The 20458-nt window shown below is 47.7% G+C and overlaps 1 protein-coding gene across 4 annotated transcripts in view; it reads left to right on the top strand.

Annotated features, from left to right (window-relative positions):
* INSR (insulin receptor) overlaps window positions 1-20458 on the top strand; it is a 124296-nt gene that overhangs the window by 74264 nt on the left and 29574 nt on the right. For all 4 annotated transcript variants that reach the window (XM_044753124.2, XM_044753125.2, XM_014862015.3 and 1 more), the window contains exons 3-10: window positions 1226-1547; window positions 7159-7307; window positions 8385-8529; window positions 11283-11497; window positions 12476-12602; window positions 13471-13721; window positions 15275-15442; window positions 19351-19552. In XM_044753124.2, the coding sequence (XP_044609059.1) occupies window positions 1226-1547; window positions 7159-7307; window positions 8385-8529; window positions 11283-11497; window positions 12476-12602; window positions 13471-13721; window positions 15275-15442; window positions 19351-19552 (1579 nt within the window). The remainder of the gene's footprint in view (window positions 1-1225; window positions 1548-7158; window positions 7308-8384; window positions 8530-11282; window positions 11498-12475; window positions 12603-13470; window positions 13722-15274; window positions 15443-19350; window positions 19553-20458) is intronic.

Below are 20458 nucleotides of genomic sequence, written 5' to 3'. Positions count from 1 at the left end.
TGCTGCTCCTACATGAATGTGCCTCTAGGAGCCACTTCTGTTCCCTGGGTTGGGTGGGTGGGTCCCCTTGGCTACAACAATCAAAGAGCCTGAAGGTTTGGGGCGAATGACACTCCCCAGCTTCCAAACCATGTTTCAAACCGCAGGGAGTCAGTGAAGAGGGTGCCTCCGAGACCAGGCTCTGCTGCGGCCGACGTCTGTCCGGCCTCACAGAAGCTGTCTGTCCGTGGGCGTATTTGCAGACAGCGTGGGAAGGGAGGGCTGGTGATCGAGGCTCGGGCCAGATGCTGAGGGACCAAAATCACGGGGTAATTAGGAAGCGATGAGTAGCGAGACATTGGGAGAAAGGGGATCTGTGACAAGCTGCTGGAGGAGTTGTGTTGAATAGGAAATTGCCACCAGCTACGAAATCTATGAGTAGCTTCTGCCCCGCCATCTGGGAAGCCTTCTCCTTCCTTCCAGTTCATTATCTCCTTCAGGCCACAGCAGAAATATCGCTTCCTCTTACCTCCAGCACGGTGCTTGTTGCATATGCAGTTACACATTTGTGTGTTTAAATAACTAATACGCCTCCTCCACTAGACCACGCGCTCCTGAAGGCAGAGTCTGAGGCCACCTTGTTCCCGCAGTGGCTGCCATATCTAGATCAGTGCAAGCAAATCGAAGCAATAAATGACCTTTGGGCCCTTTGCTGAACCTTCTTGTGCCTCGGTTTCCCCATTTGTAGAATGGAGACCGTGGAGATAATAACATGCCTGTTTATGCCAGCGCTGCAGCTGCGTGCAGGAGTCCGCTTGCTAGCGTCGACTGTGAAATTTTCAGGAAATTTGCAAGCTGGTGGTTAAGTGGTTGTTAAAAATTAAATGATATAAACTTACCGCTAAACAATTTATGTTAAAAACAAAGGTAATAAATACTCAAAACTCACTGCTTCCTAATTATCTCCCTACATTTATCGATTATTTATGCTTTTGAAGTTATTTGCTACTATTATATTGATATGAGAGAAGTACTATGTAATGCTGCGTTACTATGTGTCTCTTCCTGGCTCTGTGTTCAGTAACTTTTGTCAGCAGCTTGAAATGGACAGTGGTGGGTGTATTTACACCATGGCAATCGGCAAATGCTACAAGTCAAAGCGTCGATTCTCTTGATCTAGAATTGACGTCCCTGCAGACAGGAATTGGGCAAAGCCGCTGACCAGCTGTTTTCTTTCTCTCTCCAGTTTGCCCGACCATCTGTAAGTCACACGGCTGCACCGCGGACGGCCTCTGCTGCCACAGCGAGTGTTTAGGCAACTGCTCTGAGCCCGACGACCCCACCAAGTGCGTGGCCTGCCGCAACTTCTACCTGGACGGCAGGTGTGTGGAGACCTGCCCGCCCCCGTACTATCACTTCCAAGACTGGCGCTGTGTGAACTTCAGCTTCTGCCAGGACCTGCACAACAAATGCAAGAACTCCCGAAGGCAGGGCTGCCATCAGTACGTCATTCACAACAACAAGTGCATCCCTGAGTGTCCCTCTGGGTACACGATGAATTCCAGCAAGTGAGTCCTGGGTGTGGGTTCAGGGGGCGGGGGGCAGCAAAGAGGGGAAGGAAGGTGGGGTTGGTGATGGTGGTGCCTGTTAAGACCGTGTGCAAAACCAGAGTTCATCGGGTATGAGTGAGGGAACTGCTATGCTTGGGTCTGTGGGGTGCCGTCTCTGCCTCCTCTTTTGGCCCTGGCCTTTGGAGCAGGAATTGACAAACTTTCTCTGTACAGGATCAGAGAGCAAATATTCTTGGCATCTCGCACAACCTTTTTTTTTTTAAAAGGTTTTATTTTTTCCTTTTTCTCCCAAAGCCCCCTGGTATATAGTTGTGTATTTTTTTTAGTTGTGGGTCCTTCTAGTTGTGGCATGTGGGATGCCGCCTCAGCATGGCTTGACGAGCAGTGCCATGTCCTTGCCCAGGATTCGAACTGCGGAACCCTGGGCCGCTGAAGCCGAGCGTGCGAACTTAACCACTTGGCCATGGGGCCGGCCCCTCGTACGCCATTTTTAAAGCTTTCTGTGGTTGGCTTTGGGAATAGAAGGCATAAAGACAGAAGTCCTTGGTTTACCCTAGAATCCTTCACATGGACTCGACTGTCCCCACCGACATAGCTGCCTGACTGTTACGACCAAGGACAGAGCTCAGGTTTTTAATTTTTTCTCCAATCTGGAGCCAGATGGTATGCTGCGATTAGCCTGGAGTGCAAGGAGGAAGAGACTGGATTCCAGATTATTCTCAGGGATTTGTGGCTTTCTGAAGGACAGTGCCATCAAATCATTTCCTACTGTTTGGGTGAGAAATAGCAGGGTTTTCTCTCTTCCACGATGAGTCAGATTTCCTACGCACTTTGCAGACGTTTTGTTCCCGTTGTTAGCTTCACAGATGAGCTATTTCGGTGTCTCAGGGCCGTAACCAAGTTTAAAAAATCTGTTTCCTGGTTTTTGTGTTAAGGGTTTGAGAAAAAAAAAAACCCTCACAAACAACATAAAAACAAATCAGAAACAGACGCACGTCGAGGGGCCTTGAGCTGATCCGCTTACGTAAAAAATCTTCCTCTTCAGACTTGAGAATTAGCCAAGCGAGAGCGTTCTGGTGGGAAATTTTATTTCCCCAGGTGGGGAGGTTGGGAAGGAAAACAATCTTTATTTTGGTTCTTATGAGCCTCTCTTCAAGTGTTTGTGAAACCTGCCAGTACAATATGTTTTGTTTTACTCTTTTTTCATAAAACCTATCAAATGGCTTTGTTGACCAAAAATAGACCTCTATAAATCACCTTTGCATACCAGACAGAGTTTTTTCTCCCTGTTTTTTGGCCAGTTTATCAGTAAGGTTGGGAAAATGACCCTATAGTCCTTTTGATTAATTTCTATTTTTTTTTATGTTTGAAATGAAACATGGATGTTATCATCTTCCAGGGAAATGTTTGTTTATAAGACATTGGCTTTAATTAAAAGGTATTTTTTTTCCTCACCATAACTAAGACCTGAGAAATACGGCAAACTCCTTTGATGTTCTTGCTCGTGGTCCAGTGGCCCCTACAAGTGAACCCCCAGGAAATTGATGGCATGTCCTCGGACGCGTGGGACCTTTACTGAGTGAAAAGGGGCAAAGTGAGGGATGCCCGTTACAACTTGTCACGGCAGTCTTTTACTTCGGAGGTTTAAAAAACATTACTAGTTTTCCTTCTGAAGCTTTTATTTTATTTTGTGAAAGACTCTAGTGCTGTTCCATTTTCTAACAGGACCAGATATGCTTTCTTCCATTCTTGTGGCTTATCTGGGAAATCGTTCTTGATGTTCTCAGAGCAGAGTTCTGGGAACCCATGTGGCTTCATTAAACGACCTCGCCATGGATAGTCGCTCCCAGGTACCCAGCGAGAGCAGCTGGTGATCTTTACTGAGATGAGAAGGACCCGGTATTTAGGGTCAATGTTAAGTGTGTGATGGGTGTAGGGCATCCGTGTTCCCTCATCCTAGAATGCTCTGCCCCTTGATCTTCTGCTTGTCATCCAGGTGACAGCTTAAAAGTCGCTTCCTCTGAGAACCGCCCCTGTCTGACCACCCATGGAGATACTCCTTGGTACATCATCCGATTCTAACTCTTTTCGTGGCATTTACCACTAGCTGACATTTTAATTGTCAATTTATTGATTTCCCCCAACTAGACCATACACTTCGGAAGTGTATCCATTAGCTCTCACTGTATAACAAATCACCTCAGCACTTAGTGGCTTAAAACTGCCCTCCTTTATGATTCCTGAAGATCTTGTGCATTGACTGGTGGCTGGTCCGGCCTGAACTGGGTCAGCTACGGCCGGATGGTATAGGATAGCTTCTTGGATCTTCCATGGGCAGCTAGGACCTCTCTCCACATAGTTTCCCATCCCAGCAGCCAGGAAGGGTATGCCCAATGTGCAAGTCCTTTTCAAACCTCTGCTGGTGAAGAAGTCTTGTGGCCATTTGTAATCTCCCACAGGGAAAGGAAGTTGTCTGTTTTGTTCACTCCTGGGTGCCTGTGGCTTAGAACAGGCATTGGCACAGGGCCAGGTAGTAAATATTTTCGGCTCCGAGGGCCATATGGTCTCTGTTGCAGCTACTCAGCTCTGCCCTTGTAGTGTGAGCACAGCCATAGGTGATACCCAAGCCAGTGGGCGTGGTGGTGTGCCGATATGACATTATTTACAAAAACAGGTGGCCAGCTGGATTTGTCTGGCCCTCGGGCTGCAGTTTACTGACTCTTGGCTTAACAGTCTCACCTGCGGCATAATAATAAGTGCTCGGTAGATCTGTGCGGACCCAACAAAAGAACCGACCATTTGGTCACCATTCTGTTTCCGCCCCAGCTGTTCTGACGCCCGCTGGGTGTACGGCGGCACCATTTGACGCTGACCACCTGGGGTGAGCATCGTGCCCGTAGGTTAAAGCCTCTGTCCTCTGCAAGACTGCCCTCACTTCCGATGCCAGCCACACTTTGGGGGTCCTCAGGCCACCTGCACTTCTGAGCTACTGGCTGGACATTCGGGCATTCCCACAAACCCTCGGGGTTCAATGCGTCGCTACAACAACTCACAGAACTGAGAAAAAGCTGTACTGTTTTGTCGTCTGAGCCTCTTGGTGGTGGTGCCCTGGGTTAGAAATTTCTGCATCACTGGCCCGGGCACACATCCCTCGTAACGAGCTCCATGGACATTGCCCCCACTGGGGTCCCTATTTATGGCCAGGTCAACTCTTATGGTTCTTATTGCGATCACAGGACACACTTCAGCAAGAAACCATCAGGGAACTTAGAGGAACAAGATTTATTACTCGGAGATCCTGGAAGGTACGCCCAGGCCACTCAGGGAGGTCACAGGTAGAGAGAGAGGGAGGGAGCATGGGCCTGGGGCTCTGTCCTTATTAGGGTCCAGGGGTGGGGTATCTAGGGTTTAAGTATAAGAGTGGAAATTAGGGCACAGGAATGGAGAAGTGGGGGTCAGTTATCAGATAAGCGGTCAGTTACTTAGGTCACCCAGGGCTTTCAGAAAGGGGGCCTTCGTAGAGGGGAGCAGCCTCATTCTTTATCTGGTTGTTTTGCTTGTAGCTGTGTCTCACAGCCTAAGATGTTTATTCAGGTTGGATGTCCTTTGAAATGAATGCCTTGGCAATCAAAAGCTCGATGTGGGGCCTTTCCACTATATATATTTACATTTACAGCTTCATTATTAAGGATACAGGTAGGGCAGGTCGGAGAGAGTCCCAGACACAGAGCTTCCAGGTCCTCCTGGAATCAGGGATTCCAGTCTCCCCGCACATCAATGTGTTCACCAGCCAGGAAACTGCACTGAGCTGGTGTCTGGCATTTTTATCGGGGTTTCATTACACAGGCGAGATGGACTGAACCATCAGCCATGTGATCAAACTCCCATTTCCAGCCTTGCTCCCCTCTCCGGAGGTCAGGTGGCTGAAAGATGCAACTCTCTCACCATGTATCTTGGGGGCTGGTTCTGGTGACCAGTGGGGGGGGCGCCCCCCCCCAGCCTGAAGCTATGTCAGGACCACCACAAATCGTCTCATTAGCATAGCAAAGAAGCTCCTGTCGCTCAGAAACTTCCAAGGGCTTTTGAAGCTCTGTGCCCGGAGTTGGGACAAAGACTAGATCTGTTCTTCATTTTACCACCACCCCCAAGATCATTCGGAAGAAGTGCAGACACAGAGGTGTGGAAATAACAGCAGCCACGAGGATACCACTAATGAAAAGTGATCATCGTAGCGATGGCTAACAATTTTCATTTTCCATATGCTAAGTGGTGGTCCACATCATTTGGTCCTCATCCTGACCTGTGGGAATAGGTACTGTTATTGTTTCCATTTCACAGGTGAGGAGACTGAGCCTTTGAGAATGTAATAGTTGAGACTCTTGAGGTTTTGTGTGACAGAACCCCAGCTCCAACAGGCATAGCAAGATTAGAGTTTATTGGTGCCTATAACCAAAAAGTTCAGGGAGTTGCTTCAGGTACAGCTGTATCCAGGGGCTCAAGTGATGAACAACCATCAATTTCTTTCCATCTTTGGCTTTATTTCTCTCTCTGTCGATTTTCTTCTCTTCCCTGCTCCCCTGCCCCATGCTAGCAACATAGCAATGCCCTCTTAGATGCTCCAGAAGGAAGATAGTTTCTCCTGCCAGGAAGTTCTAGCAAAATCCTTACTGGACTAACTTGGGTATGTACCCTCCTCTGAAGCCCCAGGGGGTTAGAAGATGGTGCCCAGCCTGGTCAGGATCTTGTGTCTTGCCTGGACCTGGAGGGCTGTGCCAGCCAGAAACTGACCTCAGAGACTCTGAGTTGGGGAGAAGTGATTTCCAAAGGACTCCTGGGGGCTGTAAATTTGAGGACGTCAGGGTGCAGGCAGGCAAAGCCAAAGTCTAACCCCAGTCACCCTCTATCGAATGTGAGGTCTTGTCCTAGCCATCCTGACGTCAAACCCCAAACAGAACAGTGAACACCCCATCTCCTTGGAGCAGCAGCCCAAATTCTGCCATGTTGGGGTGAGGGCACCAGTTCAGCCATTTTGGCATCATAGCAAAGTGATGCCATGTCAGGACCATCGCTCGCCATAATGCCCATCACCATGGCAACGCCGTGAGTCCTATCGCTTTGGTGTAATGGCGTGAGTCCTGTCCCCACGGGATAGAACGTGATCTTGTCTCCAAGGGGTTCAGTGTGAATCTTGTCACTAGGGGGTGTGGAAGGAGCCCCATCATTTTGGGATGGAATGCTGTAGGACCCGCCACCAAAGAATAACGGCATAAGCCTGTCACCTTGGGGAGTGGTTCTGACTTGGGGGTGATTTTCTGTCTTCCCCCCAGGGGACAATGTTCGGAAACACTCTTGGCTGTCGTTCCCTGGGGTGGGGCTACTGGCATTGGGTGGGTGGAGCCCAGGGATGCTGTTCAACACCCTTAATGCACAGGGCAGTCACCCACAATGGAAAATTCTCTGGTGCCAAGTGTCAACAGCGCTGTGGTTGAAGCAGCCTGCCTTACCGTTGCCGCGAAAGTCCCGCCACGTGGGACCCTGTGCGGGGTGCTGTCTGCCGTATGTGTGGCAGCCTGTGTGCCCTGACCCCCTCTCTCTGCTCTTTCCTCAGCTTGATGTGTACCCCGTGCCTGGGTCCCTGTCCCAAGGTGTGCCACCTCCTGGAAGGCGAGAAGACCATCGACTCGGTGACGTCCGCCCAGGAGCTCCGAGGCTGCACGGTCATCAACGGGAGCCTGATCATCAACATCCGAGGGGGCAGTGAGTGTGTGGCGGGGCGTGGGGTGGGCGGGGGTGGCCTGCTGGGATCTACTTTCCCTGTGAGCACAGAAGGAAAATGGCCCCGACGCCCATCAGTGGGACCATTCAGGGAGTCTACTGCCCAACCGGAAATTCACAGCTCTGTCCCGGCCCCGCTCCTCTGAGATTCTGCCTTTCCAAGTTGGGCTGTCAGGAATTTGCATTTTTAACCAGCAGGCAGCACGCCCCATTGCAGGTCTGGGAGCGTGTTTCCAGAAATACCATCCCAGGCAAAAAGCAGCCTTTGTTTATTTATTCAGCAAACATTTATTTGAATACTCACAGGGAACAAGGCAAAGTCCACGCATGGTGGATCTTACAAATAAACACATCAACGTATCGTGTAAACTCAGCGGTGGGTCCGGGCCGTGAAGGAAAGCAAAGCCGAGTAACGGAGGGAGCAGGGGTCGGCAAGTTTTTCTTATAAAGACTGTATAATCAGTCTGCTCAGCTTGGCAGGCCAGACCGTCTCTGTCATAACTACTTGACTCTGTGGGGATAGAGTGAAAGCAGCCGGAGAGAACACGGAACACTGGGCATGGCTCTGTGCCCCTAAAACTTTATTTACAAAGCTGGCTGGATTTGGTCAGTGGGCTGTAGTTTACCACCCTCTGAAATAGAGAATAAAGGGAGTTGCTCTTTTAGAGGAGTTTCCAGTTTGAGGAGAGACACTTTGAGTTGGTGATGGAGCAAACCAAGTAGATCTATAGAGGAATAATATGCTGGGCAAACTATAGAGGCAGCCAGTGCAAAGGTCCTGAGGCAGGAGTATGTCTGGCCTATTTAAGGGACTGTGGGGAGGCCCACATGTCTGGAGTAGGGCGACCAAGGAAAAGATGAGAAAAAAGAAGCGGTCACTTATTTAGGGACTTGCAGGCCCCGTAATATGGACACTGGATTGTGTCCTAACTATGATGCCTTTTGAGCAGGGTATGACAAAGTCATTTTCAGCCTGGAGTTAACTCCTCCCCATGGGATATTATGGGAAGATTAAAATATTTCTGTGGAAACTCACTGGATATTCTCTCCTTTCCTTAGACAACCTGGCAGCTGAGCTAGAGGCCAACCTCGGACTCATTGAAGAAATTTCAGGGTATCTGAAAATCCGCCGGTCCTACGCTCTCGTGTCGCTTTCCTTCTTCCGGAAGTTACGCCTAATTCGGGGAGAGACCTTGGAAATCGGGTAGGTGGGCCTGATTCTGTGTCTGTGGCCCGAAGGCTCACTAGGAAGTCCATGAGTTAGAAAAACTTGGGGGTTTTTGCCAAGACGTGGAAACAACCTAAGTGTCCATCAATGATGAATGGATAAAGGAAGTATGGTGTATATATATATATATAATGGAATATTATACAGCCATAAAGAAGGAAATCGTACCATTTGATACTACATCGATGGACCTTGAGTGCATTATGCTAAGTGAAACAAGTCAGACCGAGAAAGACAAACACTGTATGATCTCACTTATATGTGGAATCTAAAAAAACCCCAAACTCATAGATACAGAGAACAGATTGGCGGTTGCCAGAGGTGGGGGGTGGGGAGTAGGGGAAATGGATGAGGGGAGTCAAAATGTACAAACCTCCTGTTATAAGATAAATAATTCCTGAGGATGTAATGTCCAGCTTGGTGACTATAGTTAACAATGTTGTGTGTTTGAAAGTTGCTAAGAGAGTAGATCTTAAAAGTTCTTATCACAAGAAAAAAATTTTTAACTACGTAAGGTGATGGATGTTAACTAAACTTAGTGTGGTAACTGTTTTGTTATATATACACATATCTAATAATGATATTATACCCTTTAAACTGATACAACGTTATATGCCAATTATATGTCAATTCAGCTTGGGGAGGAGGGAAGAAAAACTTAGAGATTTTTCAAGCCAAAAAACCATCTATTAGGAGAAAGTGCCTGGAGAAACCTTGAGAAGAGGAAGGAACTCGCGTTGGAATGTGTCTAAAGTCCAGCCAAGGAAAAGGATACCCATTTTACAGTTACTCTCGGAAATCGCAGCGGGTACAGACCACACTTTGTGCCCTCCGAGGGCGCTGGCCGGAATGGAATAGGCACCCGGCTGTCTGGGCTTCACCGTGAGTCAGAGCGCGGGCCTGAGCAGGACTCTGGAATCGCACATCTGCACATTCTCACTTCTTGGTGCTCCTGAAATTGACTGTGTCTGAGACTCTCGTGTCCTCTGGTCAAGAGAATACTAGCTCTTCAATGCATTTTCCCAGCTTCCCTGGATTTCTGTCCTTGTTCCTCCACCTGCCTTTGAGAGCAGGTGTCCTGGGTTACCAGCGTCTGCCTTCCCTCTGGTGACGTCCATCCACCTGTGCTGAGACCTCCAGCCCTGACATCTCTCCTCACCCCTGAGCCTGTCTCCAGCCAGGTGACCCCTAGGAACCTCAAACACAACGTGGACAAAATGGAGCTCACCTCCTTGCCTCAGTTCCCCATCCTCATTTCTTGGATCCCTTCCCCTTCAGGTCCTGTGAACCCTATTTCAGTTAGTAAAACAACAGATATCCAGACTAGCTGTGTTCCGTGTAGACAGGACTCATAGGAAGGAAGTCTGAGGAAGACCGACCATCAGTGCCATCAAAGACCCAAGTTCTTTCCATCTTTGTGCTCCTCATGGTCACAAGATGGCTGCCTGACACTCAACCTTACATCTGTAGCACCAACAGGAGAGAGGGACGTAGGTCTGCCCATTGAGACTGTCTCAAAAAAAAAAAAACAAAAAACTTGCCTGGAAGCTCCCACAGTCTCACCACCAAGAATGATTTCTGCTTATATCTCCTTGGCCAGAACCGGGTCACGTGGCTGCCCCTAGCTGCAAGGGAGGCTGGAAGATGCATATTTACCTTTTCCAGTCTGTGCAGTAAAGGAAGGCAAGGGAAAAGCGAGTCTGTGAATGACTTTTGAGAAGCCAAACCACTGCGTTGTCTAGACTACCTTCTTGAATCACTCACCAGTTCATGTTGAATTTTCTGCCATAAAACTGCCTTTTGCTGAAGCTCAGACCCTTTGATCAGATTGTTCCAGTGATCTCCTAGCTGGATGTTCTGGAACTGGACCAGTGCCATCCGACAGAAATATAATACAAGTCACAGGTGCAGCTTTAAATGTTCTAGTAGCCACGTTTTAAGAGAACTTTAAGAGAAATAGGTGAAATGAATTTTAATAATGCATTTTATTGAACCCAGTACATCTAAAATGTTATTTCAAAGTGATATCAATATAAAAAAGTATAAAAAAGATCTTTTGCATCCTTTTTTTTTTTTTTTGCATGCTAAGTCTTCGAGATCTGTGCCGTTTACTTCCAGTACAGTTCAGAGTGGCCACACTTCAGGTGGCCAGTGGTTTCTGGATGGGACAACACAGGTCTAGATGCTTCTCTTCTCCCGTCTATCGTGTGTTGGTGGTCCACAAATACTTCTAAGGCACAGATCTAATCAAGTTACTGAGGAGTTATAAAACCTTCAATGGCTCCCATCTGCCTTTCAAGGAAGGGCACATGTTCTTGGTCTTGGTTCGACATGCAACATAGAAGAGAATTTGGTTTGCTGCACCTCTCTGGTCTTGCTACCTGTCAACTAATGGCCATAGCAGGCTGCTTCGCGCTACTCTGAGCTCAACTCAGGTGCCTCTGTGCCTTCAGTCTTTCCTCTCTCTGAAATCCTTATCTTAATCCATCATGGTCTTACCTTTCTCCCCCCACAAGACTGAACTCAGACACCTTCCTGGCCAAGAAGACTTTCTTGACTTTCCATGTGTCTCCCACCTTCCATTGAACACTTATTGAGAATGTGCCCAGCAAGTGGTTGTGGTGGGGGATGTCGTGCTGAACAAGGAGAATTTCAGCCATGGCCCCACCATCTTGGAGCTGGAGACAACAGACTGTTGAATGACTGGGTATGTATGTGTGTTTCCCTAGGAACTACTCATTCTACGCCTTGGACAACCAGAACCTGAGGCAGCTATGGGACTGGAGCAAGCACAACCTCACCATCACTCAGGGGAAACTCTTCTTCCACTATAATCCCAAACTCTGCTTGTCGGAAATTCACAAGATGGAGGAAGTTTCAGGAACCAAAGGGCGCCAGGAGAGGAACGACATCGCCCTGAAGACCAACGGGGACCAGGCATCCTGTAAGTGGCGATGCCCTCATCCTTCCAGGCTGTGGACCAGATAACATGGCTGCCCTCCCCCTTGCCCCACCACGCTGGCCCCCAGGGGGATGTCACTGCCCCCTAGCGAGCTAAAACGGCTAAATATGTGGTAAGGTTTCTGAAATATTGAGGATAGGTATTATGCATATCATCTCTGTGCTTACTGCACCAAATACAGTGCCTGATACTGGAAGATGCCACATAGGCATTGAATGAATGAATGAATGAATGAATGAGTGAATAACATTCCTTATGTATGGCCTTGGCTTGAATGCTACAGCATGTCCTGTGGTTGCTACAGCTGCGGATTGTCAGCCAACTGCATTCCTCTGACAGATTCCCTCTTGAAGGGATATCTGAGCACTGAGATGCCAGACCTTCCATAATACCCTCACGGGGAGCTGGTTTCTTATGGTGGAATGTGGTTCGAGCTATGGGAATTCTGGGGAGGGAGAGAGCGAGGTTGGGGTGGAGCTTAAGGGCAGGCTTGCATGCCGGGCAGGGGGTATTACTCTCTCCAAGGCATCATCTCCCCAAGGTTTAATGATCTTTACACCCTCCAAGCTCACTTGGCATGTGTTCATTTGCGCTGGACTTACATTTTCTCACATGTCAGTCTTGAAAGCCCACATGCAAGACAAAATTGTGTCCGGACAAATATTACTCATGAAAAATATCTTTTCCCAGTAACTGCTGGCCAGTTGTCCTCCTTATGTGGGCACCAACTACCGTTATTCAGTTGAGCATCTGGCCAAGTAATTGACTCGCGGTGGGGCCAATCTGCACGACCGGTTCTTGCCTCCCAACAGCGGGCGAGGCACGTGGGTACAAGACGTGTCAAGGGGACAGCAGGTTGACACCTCCCGTCTCATGGACACTCCTGGAAGTGTAGAATCACCTGCTTTGGGCTGAAACAAATTATTTAATACTGATACTTTTTTTTTTAACCTTTTCTAGGTGAAAATGAGTTACTTACATTTTCTCACATTCGGACATCTTCTGACAAGATCTTGCTGAAATGGGAGCCGTATTGGCCCCCCGACTTCCGAGACCTCTTGGGCTTCATGCTCTTCTATAAAGAGGCGTAAGTAGAAGGATCAAGAAATGGTGTTGCAAGCTTCGTGCTTGTTGTGCGAGTGCTCAGGTCTTCCCCTCTGGGGTCATTCTCTCTATCTCTCCTACTCGTGGAATAAATACAGGCTCCTTTTTATGATCTCCCAGTTGATGGCGTATGAGGTCAATTTCCCATAGCAATAGCCCATTTTGTTTCTTCTATGTGCATCTCCCCCGCCATCCTCAACTAAAAGTCATTCACTCTACTTAGTAGATTTTGTAAAATTTATTTATTTTTCTATTTTGTATTTTTCCCAACCTTGGAAAAACAGTGGTAAAACATATATAACACAAAATTGACTATTTTAACTATGTGTGGGTGTGCAGTTCAGTAGCATTAAGTACCTTTATGCTGTTGTGTTACTATCACCACCACCCATCTCCAGAACTTTTTCTTCATCCCGAACTGAAACTCTATCCCCATTAAACAACACTTAGTCATTTCGAGTCTACGACTCTGCTGAAATTTTCAAGGAAGATAATGGAAGTGGTGATAGGATTAATGTCAGTAAGAGTTCCGTCTCTCAAGATTTATGATGTGTCAGGCTGTGTGCTGAGAAGTTGAACACATTCTGCCACATAATCTTATCAATAACGCATGAGGTAGTAGGTGTCATCCATCGTCATCACCACCAGCATTATTATTATTGGGAAATTCAGACGTAAGGGAAGCAGTCCTTTTTCTCTTCGGCTGTTCCTGTGTCATTTCGCCTTGTGGCATGATTGTTGGCAAAGAGGATGCAACCCCGGAGGAGGTAACTTCCTCCAGTTGCATCTCTGCCGTCTTCAGAGCGACAGGCACAAAATGGTAACCGCCTTCTCCTATTTCCTCTTGGAAGCCCTTATCAGAACGTGACGGAGTTCGATGGGCAGGATGCGTGTGGCTCCAACAGCTGGACGGTAGTGGACATTGACCCACCTCTGAGGTCCAACGACCCCAAGTCACAGAACCACCCTGGGTGGCTGATGCGAGGTCTCAAACCCTGGACCCAGTACGCCATCTTTGTCAAGACCTTGGTCACCTTTTCTGATGAACGCCGGACATACGGGGCCAAGAGCGACATCATCTATGTCCAGACAAATGCCACGAGTAAGCACTTCTTGTGGGTATGAATTTGTGCATGAATGGGATGTCTTGCCTTTAACAGGCTGACTCGGTGATGTTGTGTGAAATACCCTCTTGTGTAGTTATTGGCTTTTAAAAGAGCCGAGTGCTGAGGTCTAGAATTTCAGAAGATGAGGCAGTAGCAATAAGACACCTGAGGGGAATATATATTTCTTCTTCCTGTTATGGAAAATTTTCAAATATTCACAGGAGTTGAAAGAAAAAATGAGCCCCATGAACCATTTCCCAGCTTCAACAAGGATCAACATCTTGCCATTTTTGTTTCATCTCTGCATCCCTTCCCCCCCTCCATTTTTTTTTTTTTTGGCAGGGGGAAGATGTCATAGCAATTGGAGTATATATATATATATAAATTTTTTTTTTTTTTTGGTGAGGAAGATTGGCCCTGAGCTAACATCTGCTGCCAGTCTTCCTCTTTTTGCTTGAGGAAGATTGTCGCTGAGCTAACACGTGCCAATCGTCCTCTGTTTTATGTGGGATACTGCCACGGTGTGGCTTGATGAGTGGTGCTAGGTCCACGCCTAGGGTCCGAACCTGCAAACTGTCCGTTTGCTGGCTGCTGAAGTGGAGTGCACGAACTTAACCACTACACCACCAGGCTGGTCCCTGAATTACATTTTTATAAAGTCTAAGTCTTCCTACAGCAATAGTTCTCAATTTGGGTGATTCTGCTCCCAGGGGACATCTGACGATGTCTGGAGACGGGTTGGTTGACTGTGGAGGTGGGGTTCCTGGCATTTAGTGGGTGGAGACCAGGGATGCTGCTTAACATCCTGCAATGCACAGGACAACCCCCACGACAAAGAATTATCTGACCCCAAATGTCAGTGGTACCGAGGCTGAGAAACTCCATCTTATAGGATAGAGTCCAAACTTTATGAACCAGCCTCAGCTTTGTTGGCTAGTGCCCAGTAACACCAAAGGATTATAGTTACCAGAAACTTCCAGCCTCAGGGCCTTTGTACACACCATGTCCTCTGCCTTGAGACCCCCAACCTCACTCTTCACCGTCTTCCTCAGCCATCTCCATTCTCGAGGGGAAGGTTTTGTGGAACCCAAAGGCGATGCATTTTTGGGGGGGTGTTAGATGAGCTGCCAGCTCAGAGATATGATAAAACAGCATCCAGCTGCTGAAATTTGCCCAGTGACTGAGCTCAACTTGGGATGAATGTGAACTGGGAAATGTGAGTTTGTCTCTTCCACCGTCCTCCTTTCCCCCAGCATCTTTCCAGTGCCCAGAACACAGAGAGCTTGACACATAGTAGGAGCTCCATAAATGATTGTTGCATCAATGGATAAATGAACGGCTACATAACCTGTGGTGGGAATGGACCACAATTATGTAACTCATGCCCTTCCTGGGTGAGCGTTTCAGGTGTCTCCATTTTTCTCCGACGTTAAATAACACCGCATCGAACATCCTCGTGATCTCTCTAATTTGCGTGTCCCGTCTCCTGCGCACCTGATAGGTTGTACCTTCCTCCTCACCATGGACCTATTTCCTTTCTCCTTTGCAGACCCGTCTGTCCCCCTGGATCCCATCTCCGTTTCTAATTCCTCGTCCCAGATTATTCTGAAGTGGAAGCCCCCCTCTGACCCCAATGGGAACATCACACACTACCTGGTTTTCTGGGAGAGGCAGGAGGAAGACAGCGAGCTGTACGAGTTGGATTATTGCCTCAAAGGTGAGTACAGGCAGATGTGTGGGAGCCGCTGGTTTTATGGGGTTTCTTTTTTCCTTTTTCTCCCCAAAGCCCCCTGGTACATAGTTGTATATTCTTCGTTGTGGGTCCTTCTATTTGTGGCATGTGGGACGCTGCCTCAGCGTGGCTTGATGAGCGGTGCCACGTCCGTGCCCTGGATCCGAACCGGTGAAACTCTGGGCCACCGCAGTGGAGCACACAAACTTAACCACTCGGCCATGGGGCCGGCCCCTGCTTTTATGGTTTTACGAGCACATTTGGTCCATTTTGTTCCACCCCCAGGAACACATCTCTCCCCTCCCGTTTCCCAGTGTACATACACGAGTGCACACACACCCTGTCCCATCTCATACGAACGCACACACACACATTTCTAAACATCACAACATGAGCTCACATCTGAAGATTCGTGGTGAAACCAGATATTTCCCTTATCTTGGCACCGTTTTCCTCTGGAATTTTCTCCTCCTCCTCATCGTTGTCCTCCTCCTTTTCTCCACTCCTCCTGGTGGGGATGAGTTGTGTTAACCCATTCCAGACTTTTGTGCTAAACTAGAAACACAAACGAGCCATCGAGAGGTGATTGACAAAGTCCGGGAAGAATTTTGGCCCCTATATTTAGATCCTTAAATTTTAAGGATCGAAGACAGCAAGGAGCAATAATCTATTCTCTCCTTCACTTTTGGGTAAAAATTTATACTAATGATGACAGTTTTTTTTTTTTTTCAGTCTTGAGTCTTGTTTACTTTGTGGGCTTCCATCTGTCTGCAGAAAAATGGAAAGATATTTGAAGCCTCAAACTGTTTGTCTAAATTAGTTTAAGATTATTTAAAAACTGGGTTTTAAAAATCTCCATCAAACTGGAGAAACAGAAGGCAGTTTTTACTTTAGTTGTTTTTTTGTTTGTCTGTCTTTATTTTTCTTTACCTTTTTTGAGTCAGTGATATCCTCAGCCTTTGGCCTTGGGGCCGCTGGCGAGGCATGGATGAGGCCAGGAGCCTGAGGTCCACTCTTGGCTGGACCTCCAACCTGTGTGGGGCTTTGGGCAAGTCACCGAGCGTGTCACTGGCTGCCTCCTTTTCGGGAGAAAGGGCGGGAGGCCAGATGATCTCTGGGAGCTGTCCCAGCTCTAAGATCATGTGCTATATGCATGCCGTGACCTCATCCCCTGCCTGAGCCGAGGGTTGCAAAGGTGATTTATCTCTTTGGATGCTTTACATAACTCCAGAGCAAGCGCAGTCGTCGGCTCAGCCTCGAGCTCTTGGCCCTGCATTCAAGTCACTGAAGCCACCAGCAAGAACTGCCACCAGCCGTGGGACAGTCAATACCTGACGACTTTTTTTTTTTCTTTAAAGAGCAATGACTTTGATTCTGGAAGGCTAAATCCATCATTACAACGTGACTATTTAAACATGGTTTTATTTGTAATGATCACAAAGTTTATGTAATTAAAAATAAACTTACTAAGGACAGATATTGTGTGATTCCACTCACAGGAGGTCCCTAGAGGAGCCACATCCATACAGACAGAAACTAGGGTGGTGGGGGCGGCGGGGGGCTGGGGGGGGGGGGTTGGGGGGGTCAGCGTTTCATGGGCACAGAGCTCAGTTTGGGAAGATGAGAAACTTCTGGAGACGGAGGGTGGGGATTCACAACCATGTGAATGTGCTTCATGCCACTGAGCCTGACACTTAAAATGGTTAAGATGGTAAATTTTATGTTGTGTGTATTTTACCGCAATTAAAATACACACACAATTTAGATAAACTGACTAACCGTGACCAGTAGTAGCTTCCTTTAGAATGCGTAGTTGTTTTATTTTTTCAGCTATGTGGAGGCATAATTGACAAGTAAAATTGTAAGATATTCAGAGTGCATATTGTGATGGTTTGGCGCACATATACATTGTGAAAGAATTCCCCCTGTCTAGTTAATTAACACATCCATCATCTCACTTATTTATCTTTTTCTCTTTTTTTTTTGGGTGAGAACACTTGAGCTCTACTTAATGTTTCAATTATATTTCAATTATATATATAATTTCAATTATACAACACAGTCTTATCACCTATACGGCTTTTTTTATTATGGTAAAATATATATAATGCAATACTGATCATTTTAACAGCTTTTGAGCATCCATTTCAGTGGCATGAAGTGCATTCGCCTTCTTGTGCGACCACACGCACCCTCCGTCTCCAGAACTTTCTCACCTTCCCAAACCGAAACTCGGTCCCCGTGAAACACTCACTCCTCATCTCCTCCCCCAGCCCCTGGCCCCACCATCTACTGTCTGTCTCTGCGGATTTGACTGACTTAGGCACCTCATTATGCTTTACTCTCAGTCACAGTAAAACCTTTGGAGGCCAAGTGTTATCCAGTGGATGCTAGAAAGGTAACAGGTGTCAGGAGCTATGCCTGTCCCTGATCAAAAGCCTTTTCCTCTCTAGAAATCCTCAGCTGCCCCCCTTACAAAGGAAATCCTAGTTTTTCTTCCATGCACGATGCCGTCGCTATCCCCTCTAACAGTTAACCCAGCCGGATTATTCCTCGTCTATTAATAGACTTTAAGGAGCATTTTTAAGAGTCTCTTGCAGGCTTTCAAAGCTGTATAAATACTTGCCCTTCCGAGTGGATACTCACCATTCACAGGAAGGCACTTAGAGCTCATTGTCTACCGGAGCCATTAAGGGGAGAGGAAAAAGGGACATTTCCTTTGCTCAGTAGGCACTAGCAGGCACCAGGCCCCCAGGGCTGGCGGCAGGAAAGGCGAATTCGAGGGGCCGTCGTGGATTTTGTCCATAAGGAGTAGTGCGCGTCCTTGTGGCTGTACCAGATGGTGTGCTCATGACACGGGTAGCAGCCACCCCAGGGGATGGAACTCGGGGGTCAAGACGCGGCCAGCCATGGTACTTAAAAAGCAGTTTGGTATTTTTAAGACCACTGCCTTGAGAAGTTGGTGTTCTTGGTTTTTTTGAATTCCCTTTTCTGTGCTTATTTAGAAATTTTCTTCCCTCAACCTCCTCTCATGTGTTTAGTCCAGAGCTTCTCTGCCTCCATAGTGGTACTGAGTGTGGAATTCTGCTCTGCCCTCCCATCACTCTATTGACGTGGTTGGTTGGTTGGTTGATTGATTGATTCATTCATTCATACATTCAACTGTAACTTGGCCACCCAGTCCTTTTCTAACCCCATCTCCCGCCATTCTCTCCTTCAGCTCCTTCTAGCCACATTGGGTCCTTGGTGTCTTTCGACATGCCAAGGAAGTCCCTACCTCAGGGCCTTTGCACTGCTTTTTTTCTCTGTCTCAACTGCTTTACACCAAGATATGTGCATGGCTCATTCCTTTACTTAATTCAGGACTGCTCAGCGGTCACTTTCTCCAAGACCACCCCATGAAAAATAGCAACCCCAGACTCTCTGTCCTTTGATCCTGCCATCTGACCCCGGCCGTGTGTCTTTATTGCTTTATTGTGCATTCCCTTCCCCTCCCCCCCCATCCACTAGAATGCAAGTTCCATGAGGACAGGGCTATGCCTGTATACCTGACAGTCTCCTGCCCTGTGGCGTTAAGGTGTCTGACAGTTTCTGGTGCACGTTAACATGCACCTTCACTGCCCCCTCCGGTGAGAGGTCTTTTTTTTTTTGTAAATTGAGGTAACATGGGTTTATAACATTGTATAAATTTCAGGTATACATCGTTATATTTCTGTATAGACTACACTGAGATCTTATTTTTCCCGGTAGAACTTGAACCCAGACCCCAGCCCCGAGCTCTGTCTGTCATGCCCAGTCCCTCTGAGAAGGCTCCCTTTGCTCTGTGTGTGCATGTGCGTGTGTGCGTGGGGGGGTGGGGGAGAGTTGAGCCCGCCTGCTCTGCCTTTCTCCAGGCTTGAAGCTGCCCTCCAGGACCTGGTCTCCACCGTTTGAGTCTGAGGGGTCCCAGAAGCACAATCAGAGTGAGTACGAGGAGTCTGCCGGCGAATGCTGCTCCTGCCCGAAGACCGACTCCCAGATCCTGAAGGAGCTGGAGGAGTCCTCGTTCAGGAAGACGTTCGAGGACTATCTGCACAATGTGGTTTTTGTCCCCAGGTCAGGAGTTTTCATTGCTTGGCCTTGGGGTCGTTACTTAAGGAATGCGATGAAGAGGGGACCCAGAGGGTGGGCGGATGGAGGACGAGATCTTGTGATTTCCACAGGAATCTTAGCAGGAAGGACAAATAGTCACCCAAAAAAGAGGGAAACGTTTAAAAAACTCAGCATTTGCTTTTGTACGTCTCTCAAACTCTTCACTCCAGCCTCCAGTCCCCAACTGAGTTCTGAAATGGGCTCCATTAGATTATTGAGGCAAGTCTTAGAAATGCCTGCTTGGCCCCATCTTGATTTATCGCTGAGTCTCAAGCTCAGCGCTTTCTCTTTCTCTCCTCTGTGTAACCTCATCCTTCCGGAACTTTCCACTGCATCTTCAAAACTTGGAAGCTTCTCCTATTTAAATATATTGAGTGTCTCTCAGTGAATGAAGGGAAGTGCTGATGTATGAAACCTTCTTCTCATCCTTCTGGAACTTTCCACCGCATCTTCAAAACCCGGTGGCTTCTCCTATTTAAATACGTTGAGTTTCCTTTAGTGAGTGAAGAGAACTCCTGATATACATCTGATCTACTGCGAGGGTTTGCAGTAAAAATTACTCTAGCCTTTTCATCCATCTTTGCCTTCCCTGCAAGCAGAGACACTGAGGTAAAAGGCAACTTTCTCTGGGTCTCAGGTGATTTCACCTCTCTTGGTGTCTCCGTTTACTTCTCTGTAAAATGGAGATAATAGGTCCCATCTTTTATGATTATGAGATCCCAGGAGCCACACAAGCATTCTCAGCCTTGACGCTATTGACATTTGGGGCCAGATCATACTCTGCAATGGCGGTCGTCCTGTGCATTATAGGGTGTTGAGCAGCGCCCCTGGTCTCCACCCACGCGATGCTGGTAGCACTGTCTGTACCAT

The sequence above is a fragment of the Equus asinus genome, chromosome 20 (genome assembly GCF_041296235.1).
Source record: "Equus asinus isolate D_3611 breed Donkey chromosome 20, EquAss-T2T_v2, whole genome shotgun sequence".
Taxonomy (NCBI): domain Eukaryota; kingdom Metazoa; phylum Chordata; class Mammalia; order Perissodactyla; family Equidae; genus Equus; species Equus asinus.
The sequence above is the reverse complement of the archived record's forward strand: the minus strand, read 5'-3'. Positions and strand labels throughout refer to the sequence as shown.